The sequence below is a fragment of the Alligator sinensis genome, unplaced genomic scaffold (assembly GCF_000455745.1).
Source record: "Alligator sinensis unplaced genomic scaffold, ASM45574v1 scaffold2072_1, whole genome shotgun sequence".
Taxonomy (NCBI): domain Eukaryota; kingdom Metazoa; phylum Chordata; order Crocodylia; family Alligatoridae; genus Alligator; species Alligator sinensis.
The window spans coordinates 110,353-121,245 of record NW_005843403.1 but is presented as its reverse complement, the minus strand read 5'-3'; the positions used below and the strand labels follow the sequence as shown (position 1 = coordinate 121,245).

The window sequence follows — 10,893 nt, the reverse complement described above, 5'->3', positions numbered from 1 at the left end:
CCCAGCCCGTCACCCCCAGCCTGCACCGGTGCAGGGGATTGCTCCGTCCTACGTGCAGGACTTTGCACTTGTCCTTGCTGAACCTCATGAGATTGCTTTTGTCCCAATCCTCCAATTTGTCTAGGTCACTCTGCATCCTAGGCCTACCCTGCAGTGTATCCACTACTCCCCCTTGCTTTTAACATTGACTATAGGCTCATGCTCATCTCTCTCTGTATAGTTTATAAAACCCACAGGCCAAGAGCCTGATAAATCCCCAGTCTTGGTTGACCCTCTGGGCAATCCCGTAACATGAATAACAGCAGCCCTGTTCTGCTCATACTCAGGATCCTTCAGGGTGCAGATGGGGACCTTCAGTTTTATGTGGTCAATACAAGCTGGCCACCTTTCCAGGTTTTTCCAGCAAACAAACTGTAATCGTATTAGCATTGCTCCCAGCAGGACGTTGTTCTTAGATGTTTGCAGTGTCTTCATTACCATGCTAAATGCATTGCTCCTGTCCCTAAGAATAGTAGGAAAGTAGGTCCCTCTGGAGGTCATCTAGATTCTAGTTAAACCTTATGCTGAAAGTAAAATCATCCCTGTCAAAATCATCCTAGACAGGTGTTTGCCTAACCTATTTTCTAATCTTTGGGAGGAAGTCTTCACATGCAACTACCAGGCATAATGCCAGAAACATCAAAAGCACCCTCTGACTTGCCACAGGTAAAGCATGAGGACAAGGACACTATTGCAAGGACAGTACTTTATTTTTTTTTCAATATGAGGTTAGTTGAAAAAGGATTCCCTTTAACAGCCACAGAGAGGTAGCTGGAGACTCAGTGAGGGAGAAAACTATTTGAGACCTTTTTTATTTTTTTTCCCCAAAGGCATTTTTGTCTGAGGTCTGTGTTCAGCAAAAAGCTGCATGTTTCTGTTGGCAAGTCCAACATAGACTTTGCATCTCTGTTGAACATGAGGTGGGAAAGTTATGCACATGTGGCTGGGGCAGCTCTCAACAGTCCTAGGAGTGAAATATTTCTGTGAAGTTAGTGGAGTCGGGTGATGACAAACCTGAGTGACAGCATGGGACGCGTTTCCCACACTATGTCCATTTTTTTCACTGTAAAGTTTAGCTCTTTCAAATTGCTTTGATATTTTTCAACACAGCTTTCATCCAATGATATCAATTTTTAACTGAATGATACCATAGTGGCTGCTTATTTCACTACCAGAGCTAATTCCCTTTTGCACAGCTGTTTCAGAGAATGCCATTGTTTGTGAGAGACAGAGTTTTAGACATCCCGACTGTATTGTCACTTCTTTTTTTTTCTAGAAATGTTCACTCTGGAAAGTTTGCACATTTTTGGAAAACATTTATTGGAGTAAAGGAGCTTATAATTATTGTAAAAGAAAAAAAAGGTTAAACCATTAAAGAAAAAAGTACAAAGCTGCTTGAAATTGCAAGAAGCTATTTGGATAAAAGAAAAAGAAAAGCACATGCACATGCACACCCAACCGGTATTAATTTTAATATGTTTCCTAATAGAAATTTGGTCCGTGGCATTTTCGTAACTCTGACTTCAGTATGAGCTTAGCATCACTTAACGTTTAGGCCATTACATGCTACCACTGTTGGCTCATTGAGATGATTTTGTGTGTAAACCTAGGTCAAACTTTAAAAATAGATTGCTGTCATTTTAAAAGGAAGAGCAAAGAGTGAATCCTGATGTGCTCTGCGTATTTTTGCTCAGAGGATTTTTCTGCAGCGATTTAAACGGATGCGTTAGTGATGGTTGGTTGAGTCACTACAGACATACATCCTTGCTGCTGACATTTATATTCTTGAGAATTATTTCCATCTCAGGTAATTGGTTACTGCAAATATAGTGTAGCTAAAGGAATATGGTTGCGATGTACTATGGTGCAGTGTCTGATTATGTGTGGGTACACTTAATTTGATGTAGAAGGAAGTCCCATATCGGCAGTACAACATGTTCTCTCAGGACATTGGCTGGTATAAGGAATCCCCCTGTATTTAGTTATACTGTGTGCATCTTTTACAACCAACCGAACTAAAGTAACAACTCTTTTTTGATGCTTGCTCAGATCAGGTGGACCAAAACAGCAGGAAGTGCCTCTGACAGATTTCAAGACTCAAGTGTCTTCAACGAAACTCTGAGGATTACCAATATCCAGCGCCATCAAGGAGGCCGCTACTACTGTAAGGCAGAAAATGGCTTGGGTTCGCCAGCTATAAAGTCAATAAGAGTGGATGTCTACTGTAAGTAATGGCTCCGAAAGCTCTGAGCAGACTTTATTTGCCTCCTCTGCTATGTGGCATGATATGAATGTGGTTAAGTAATAGTCGGGAAGTCGCCAGTCCCATGCAAATTACAAACACACACGTTCATGTACAAGCATGCATGTTCACGAAACACAGTTTAGAAGCAAGACACCGAGCCCATTTTGGCATCTTTTAGCTATGCGAGTAATCCCTCCGACTCATCACCCTGAAGGTGACCCAAGGAGAAATTGCAAAATTGGGCAAAGAAATCAAGGGCATTGTGTCACCAGAGATTTATTAAGTTAGGGTCTGCTCCAACTGCCTTTGAGATCAGTGGAAGTTTTGCCATTGACTTCACTAATGTTCATATGTTTCCTTAGCACAGTCCTTAACCCCCCACAAATACTAATTCTCCTGATTTCTTGATACTTTTGACCTATTACAGTGATTGCTGCTAAAATGTCAGCATTTGCTAACAAGCACACTATTCCGGACTCCACCGTGTGGTAATTGCCAGTAAAATTGCCTTTTTAATGACGATCATATTCCCAGGTTGAATATGTAACTTTAACAACAGCGATGAAATTTGATGATTCATTTTTCTCAGATTTTTTTTTTTTTTGGATAAACTGTACTGCATAATGCAGCACCATGGACGTTTGAGTTTTTCCTTTTTTAAAGCAAAAATGCAATATACACATTTTAATATGTCCCCAAAATAGCTAGATCAATGAAGTTAAATATTTGTCAGAGAAGTGAGCACAGATTAAGAAATCACAACCCCCCACCTCCACAAATACAGGAAATCACAAGCCTCTTTCTATATGAAAGAAGCCAAGAAGGGATCAGAGGAAGTGGCCTAGGAGAATGCAGTTGTATGGGGGAATGGAGAAAGGGGATGGGAGTGGGGGATATATGCAACTTGAGATGCTTGTTTGGGCTTTTGAAATTCTCACCTCTAGCAATCGATCTAGGTTTTACAAGCAAGTAATTTATATTGCATCTCCTGTACCGTCAGTGTTCACAGAAAGCTATTGCAAATTAACATTTGCTTGAGAAGCAGCACCCTTAATGCTGCTAGACAGAGTAGCAAAGGACAGGGTTTTCCAAAGCCCCTTGCTGGAACAGTGCAAGGAGGGCAATGAGATGAGAGAGTCCCCCCTTCATCACTGAATGAGAAGTGGTTTCATTAGAAATCTACTAGTCCTTCTCCTGCCATACCTATATGGGTATAAGCATGGCCATACCTATTTTGACCAGATGCCAAAGGGTAGAAAAGCAGGACAGCCCATTTTTAAACCACTGCAGAAGGAGCTGGTCTTCTTGCATGTGTTTGGAGGATTTTCCGATGCTAGAGGTGCTACGTAAAAGACCAGAAAGCAAGACAGCAGGGTTCCAACATATTGCTTTTCTTCCCCGAGCCCTTCTCAATTTGACTGTCTCAATAACATTTCTAAGAAGCATGACTCTGCCATAGATTTTATCAGTACTAAATGGTGATAAAAGATTTTTAGCAGTACTACTATCCTTGTTTGATGAAGGTTAAGATAATGAGCTACGTTAGAAGCCCAGACTTCTATTACATTATATGTATTTTAGCTGATTTCCCTCTCCCACACACTTCCAGCACATTTCTCGTTTATTTGCCTAGCCATCTGATGAGCCTTATGTAGTGTAGCCACTTAATCATACTCTGTATATTAATGGTGGGTTTTAAAATAATTCATAAAGGGTTAATAGATGGCTTTAACAAATGATTATTACAACATTTTTCAATGTCCAAGACACCAAGAGATGATATTATGCTCAGCTCTAGGAGGCACCTTCAGTTGGCATACATGTGAGCTTACACATTCTGCTCTGGTTCTTATTCTTTCCAAATTGCCTACACATAAAGGCCCTGAACAGATACCTCCACCAAGTCAGCTGTATGCCGCTAGCTGTTTTGACCCACAGGCAGTCCCTTGAGTTGCATAATGCTACAGCTACCGATAGTTTCTTATCTCAATATCAATGTATTGGAATATCATTCATTTCTCAGTTGTAGCAATTTAATGACAGTAACTTTGAAATCAGGGATGGTATGGAATGCATAGCTAGTTCTCTGAGAGTGTTTTTTTGGAAATGGTTGACACGGTTCGTTGGGCGAATATGATATCTTTTATTAGATCAACGAAATAGTTGGAAACATTGTTCTTTGCAAGGTTTCAGATGCAACGTTTTGGAAATGGTTGTAACTGTTTAATATTTGAATCCTTTCCAGCTAAGATTGATGTTGGTTTTTGGAAGAGGTTCTTCATCCTCTTTATATATACCATGTTATATACCACGCTACTTTCTTAGTTTTATACTTGATGTATATTATCTTTATACAACTTATACCCATTCTAAAAATGCTTGAAATGGAAAGCTGCTTCTTGAATATGGAATAATCTTCAGGTTCCAGCTGTGCTTCCCCACTAATTTTCTTTCAGATATTTACACTCAAATGCATCTAGGCAACCAGTCATAGTGATGGCCTCAAGATACCCAGTGCAGATTGGATCTAGCCAAAATAAAACAGGAGGAAGAGAAAAGATGCATGGAAAAAGCCCATCTCCTTCAAAATTGGAGGCTCATTCCAAACACCTAAAAACTAAATATTTGTAATTTTTAGCCAAAATTAGAAAATAAAATGTGTTTCTCCATAAAACCCTAAAACACTGCTGAACAGAGTTTTTGCTGTTAAAAAAAAAAAAAAAAAGTACAATGGAGGAAATGCGTTTCCCAAGTACCTACATTTTACTTTGTAGTCTGTCCTTTGAAAGGTATCAACCTGGGTAACATTAATTTTTGATCAAGGACTTTATCTAAGGGATAAAGAGAATCTTCAGCTTCAGATTTAAATTTTGAAAAGCTATTGTATTTTTACAGCTCGCAGGTGGATTATTCAAAAAGTGAACCACAGCATTTTTTTTTTTTCCCATCTCTCAACTATGGGCTTGCTGGCACCAATACAGTTTGTTGGCAAAATATAATGATGAATTGCGCATGAAAAACGTTTTCTACTGGCCCTCTCGTCTTCCCACCCATGCACCCGCGCACACATTTTACCAGTTCTGGTGTTCACTTTCTCTAGGGGCACTGTTTTGAATAATGATGACCAAGTGATAGATGACAATGGAGGGATTGAATTTTTTTTTTTTTTTTTTTAATGTTGAAAACTGTTGTTTTGTCACTTTTAAATGAATGGTTTCATTGTGGAAATACCACGAGTGTTTGACACTAAATGAAAACAAACCAAACAAAAATTCTTTCTTGCATTGTTCCAAAATGGCACTTCCTTGTTGAAAAAAAAAATATTTGAACTAAAGGTGAAAATGGAATACAAAACATGAAAACACAGCAGCATAGTTTATTTTGGATAAAGTAACCCCTTTTTTTTTTTTTTTTTTTGACTGGAAATTAAATTTGGAGGAGGGGGAGTGGTTAAGTTTAACTGAACCCCTCCCCCCACAAATACTTGGTTTCAATTCAGCCTTGACCATTCCCTCCCCTCCTCCCCGCCTTCTTTTGTCTTTTGTTTCTTTTTTACTTAGGTATCAACCCAAAGTATCTGTCATTTGTTTTGCTCTAACTATAGCTTTGTATATTGGGCAGGTTCCCTGATGAGATTAAAGTGACTGCAAGGCAAGGGACCTTCACATGCCTTGTAGAGTCCACCCTGGGGGTGAAAGACCTCCTTCGCTCTGCCCGTTGCCGCCTGAAACAACTCTCTTGCATTCACTGTTCCATTTTCTACTACCCCGATGGCTCCTTCTATCATCTCTTATGCTCCTACTTCTCTGTTTCCATTACACCTCATGCCCTCCTCCTCCCCTGGCCACCCCTCATTCATCCCACCTCTGCCACTGTCCTCTCCCCTGGAAAGGAGAGGGGACTGGAAAGGAAAAGGAGAGAGATTCCCTTCATTTGACTAGAAGACTCTCATGTTCTTCGCCTCCCTTTGCCAAATGCCAAGCGCGTTACCCAGGAAAACTCAGGATCATCTGACTGTGGAGGATGCCCCCTTGCAAATGCAATGCCATTTATCAAGGGCACTTGTGTTTTGCAGGAACCCCTCCTTCCTTTTCTCACTGCCAAGCTTTCCTAGTGACTGGGTGGCCTTAGCAAGCACGTCTCCATCAAGAAAGGGGCTACAGGCTCAGGGCTGGGTTTTCAGAGCAGTGGGAGCTCCTGAGTGTTGAGCCCCTCCAAGAAATTGTCCCCATTGCTGAGGACCTCAATCCTACAACTGGATCTCCCAGATTGGCCTCCAGTCTGCATCCAGTGTCTGTTAAGCTGTGGGTTTCCTTAGAGGCTTCAGTTCTGGGCACTTTAATAGAAGCTGGGATCTTATTACGATTTGGCTATTGCTTTCTAGTGAAAGGTCTCCAGATACCGTTTAATGCCTTATTTTAAGCCTGTCTGAACCCATGAACCACCCTGATGTTACCACTTAACCTTTAAATAACTTCCATAATTACTTTGAATTCCCATATTTTTGGCCCTGTGCACTAGATCTGTGAGAGAAGCCACAGAGCTTAAGGGCATATCTACACAGAGATATGGAAAATAAAGGCATGAGGATAATACCTGCTAGCAAACATGTGGTCTCTCAGTCTGGCTGTTAGCAAGCCACAAAAACAGTGGAGCAGCAGTCTCACAAGGGCTAGCAACCAGGTTGTGTACTGTGAGTCCCCATAGCTTGTACTCTGGGGCTAGTATGCACTACCACTCCTGTATGCTAACTAGCCCTTCAGGCCATTGTGTGTTAGGATCACACCTGCATTTTGCTGCATCAGCAGTCCTGTTGCTTTACAAGTCTGTCTTTTTCTTTTGCTTGTTACAAAATTAGGAAGACAAGATAATGATTCTTCTGGGTTTTGACCAATACTTTCTGTTAGGACTCATGGTTTCATGAGCATCCATGTCCAGTTGCCTTCAGACATGGGATAAAAGGTTATCATGGTCTTAGACTTCTCCTACCAATGCTGGGGGGTGTTATTGACAGGCTGAGAGCCCTGGGGCTCTTTAGCCTGAAAAAGCGTAGGCTCAGGGGTGATCTGATGGCCACCTACAAGTTTATCAGGGGTGACCACCAGTATCTGGGGGAACGTTAGTTCACCAGAGCGCCCCAAGGGATGACGAGGTCAAATGGTCACAAACTACTTGAAGATCATTTCAGGCTGGACATAAGGAAGAATTTCTTTACTGTCCGAGCCCCCAAGGTCTGGAACAGCCTGCCACCGGAGGTGGTTCAAGCGCCTTCATTGAACACCTTCAAGATGAAACTGGATGCTTATCTTGCTGGGATCCTATGACCCCAGCTGACTTCCTGCCCTTTGGGCAGGGGGCTGGACTCGATGATCTTCCGAGGTCCCTTCCAGCCCTAATGTCTATGAAATCTATGAAATTCTTATGTCTGTGTATTTCAGAAGGCCAAGATAATGATGGTCCTAGAAACTTAGTTGCAACCTTAATGAAGAGAGGCTGTTGCTGCTGCATAGTTGCATAGTCCAGTAGTAAAAGTCCAGTAGTAACAATGGTAATACGCTGATGGAGAATAGCTTTAGGTTAGAGATCAGAAGGCAATATTTTAGAGTTAGGGTGGCCAAAATCTGGAACCAACTTCCCAGGGAAGTGATCCTCGCCCCTACCTTGGGCAAATTCAAGAGGAGGTTGGATGATCGCCTGTCTGGGGCCTTGTGACCTCAGCATTAATTCCTGCCTGTGGCAGGGTGTCAGGCTACATGATCTGTTCAGGTCCCTCCTGACCCTAGCTACTATGAAACTATGAAAAGGGAAAAGAACTCAGGCACCTGAAATTGTGAAGAGTGTTTCAGTTTTAGGTTGTTGTTCATTAAGTTTTGTCTTGAGCTTCCTGGCACCAAAGTGTTAATAATCTAATGTAGGACATTACCTATTGTATATAAAATGTTTTAACTATTGCTGCCTTGTAAATTTAAGCTCTGGGTGGACCAACCACCCAAATCTCCACGGAACCTCTCTGAAATTTTGGCCCCAAGGGTCCGGTCAAACACCAGGTCCTAAAGATGGTATGGATTTTATGTTTGGCAATAGGTAAAAATAAGGGTAAAAACTGATATGTATTATTCGTGCAACTGCACAAGAAGTCAGAGAGGTGATCCCCCCCCCCCCCAACTAATGACCACTCTAATTAAATGAAAATACAGATGCTACTTTACCCCTGTTTTCCTGGTGGATAAGCATTTTTGATGATTCTTATGCCTTTGTATGGCTACAATAAAAACACCTGGACATCCTCATTTAAAAACTTTTTTGCATTCATGTCTTGCAAGTGAAGAAATGCAAAACTACTCCTCAAGTGGCATGTCTATATGAAACCTTTACAGCAGAGTTGCCTAATTAGTAAATACAAGTACTATCCTGTTGTGGAGTTTTTTTTTTTCATGCATGGCAATGCATGTATAGATGCTGGGGCTGGCCCGGACATGAGGGTACTTCAGCGCAGGGGCTGCCTGATGGCTAGTCCCACACTGGGGCACCATCATGCCCCAGCCATCCCCTCCACAGCACATTAAGCTAGGTTGGAGAAGACCTGGGCTGGCAGGCCGACCCTCCAGGCCCCCTTCCAGCTGAGGCTGTTCTGACTCAGCTCAGCGTGCCACAGTCTGTTGGCACTGGATTTATGACCCAGATCCCTTGGTCTGGGCAGACCCAACCCCTCAGACTGACTACAACCTCTCCATTCAATAACAGGAGAATTTTATTGACACACAGTGATAGCAGATAAGAATAATTCAAACAATTCTATATCTACCAGTCCCAGGGCTGTCATCGTAGTCAAGATACGTCTGACCAGTACATGAGCTTCACTCTGGGATTCTGTCTTGATTGTCAGGTACCACACTGGCCCATAACAGATAAGAGACTCTGCCACAGTGCCCAACTGCAGAGCCCTTGAGATTTCCAGCTTTGAGGAACAGACCAAATTAAGAGAAGACCAGAAAAGCCCAAATTAGGATGTGTGAATGTGATGGGTTTGTGAAACAAAGGAATATGTTGACAGGGCTGAATGTGGACAGTATGATGACCACAGGGAGATCAATCTGTGGTGCCCAGAGATGAAGAGTCATCAGAAGGGGAGAAAGAATACAAAAGGAGGGATTTCAGAGCAGCAAAGTGTCCACAAGAGGTGAAACGAAGGCTACCATGGACAGAGGGCATAACACCAGACCATCTCACCCACCCCACTGGGGAGTGGGGGTGGGCCTCAGCCTTCGATCTCCAGGCTGTTGACATGTCTTCAATATCCTAGCCTATGTGTCTGCTTGCTGCTTGCCTGGGTCAGGCACAGTGGGCCTTGAAGGCACAAACAGGCTTAAAAAAACCCAAACAATTAACCCTTGCTGCTGGCCTGGACCATTATTCTAATATATATCTACTTTACCTACAAGCCAATTCCCAAAAAGCAAACCTCTAAATAGCATTTTCTAGACATCATGGTCCTCGCCGCATACTCAAACAGTGCACCCAGGAGCAATAACCTCTGCACCAGAGTTTATTGCTTGAAATGGATTGCATATGTAAACACACGCAGTATAAAGAAACAAGAGGTGAAGCTGCGCTGATATCTCTGGGAAGCCAGAAGCTTCTTTCCAAAGTCTGGGGTATGCCAATGAGACACTTAATTCCATACCACTCACAAGTGTGAGTGAGGTAAGGTATTCCTTTGCAGCTATCTGCTTGTTCCCTATTCTTGGTGTCTAACATCTGTTGCCTTTAAAGGTGTCTCAAGAGTTTTAGATCAAAGAGCACTCAAGTTGTTCATCTTCTAGATCTTGACACCTGCTTCAAATGCTGTCACTGAACCTAGGCAGACAAGGTTCCTTGGGTGAATTTGATATCTTTTATTAGACCAACCCAAATAGTTGGAGAAAAGTTAGTGAGCAAGCTTTCGGGTTCAAAAACCCTTCATCAGGCTAAGGAAGTGTCAGCAGTTGGTGTGTGCTCTTCCTGGATGGAATGAAAAGTAAAGAAGCCAGGGGCTGGGCTGGGCGGGGGAGTCAGTTGCCAGGCAGATTATAATGTATCAAAAATCCAATGTCTATGTTTAGTCCCTGATCTCTAGTATCCAGCAGGTTGATGAAATGGAGCTCATAGGCTCGTCTCTGGGAAGTGCTGTGTAAGTTTCCCTTGAGGATCAGGACTGAGAGATTGGAGAGAGAGTGGCCCTCCTGTGAGAAATGTGCCCCCACCGGTAGTTGGGTGTTTCTGTCTTTGATGGATTTCGGGTGTGCATTCATTCTGGTGCGCAGTTGTTGTTTGGTCTCTCCTACATATCTTCCATCAGGGCATTTGGGGCATTGGATGAGGTATATCACATTTCTGGAGGTGCAGCTGTGAGATCCTGGGATGCTGATGGTTCTGTTGTGGGGTGTAGTAATAGTGGGGGTGGTGGAGATGTGTTGGCAGGTTTTGCATTTCTTGTCCTGGCGCGGTCTGGATCCTTTTGGTGTGTTCTGGGCTTGAGGAAGTTTGCTTCTGGTGATGAGGTTGGCGAGCTTCGGTGCCTAGGATGGGTGGCTCTGGGAAGATCTTTTTAAGAATAGGGTCTCTTTCTA

The 10,893-nt window shown here is 42.7% G+C and overlaps 1 protein-coding gene across 1 annotated transcript in view; it reads left to right on the top strand.

Moving 5' to 3' along the window:
* The first annotated feature begins 666 nt into the window (after window positions 1-666).
* The window catches only part of LOC106723244 (MAM domain-containing glycosylphosphatidylinositol anchor protein 2-like), an 87,401-nt gene continuing 77,174 nt past the window's right edge, over window positions 667-10,893 (top strand). The window contains exons 1-2 of the mRNA XM_025195099.1: window positions 667-705; window positions 2,089-2,263. Of these exons, the coding sequence (XP_025050884.1) occupies window positions 667-705; window positions 2,089-2,263 (214 nt within the window). The remainder of the gene's footprint in view (window positions 706-2,088; window positions 2,264-10,893) is intronic.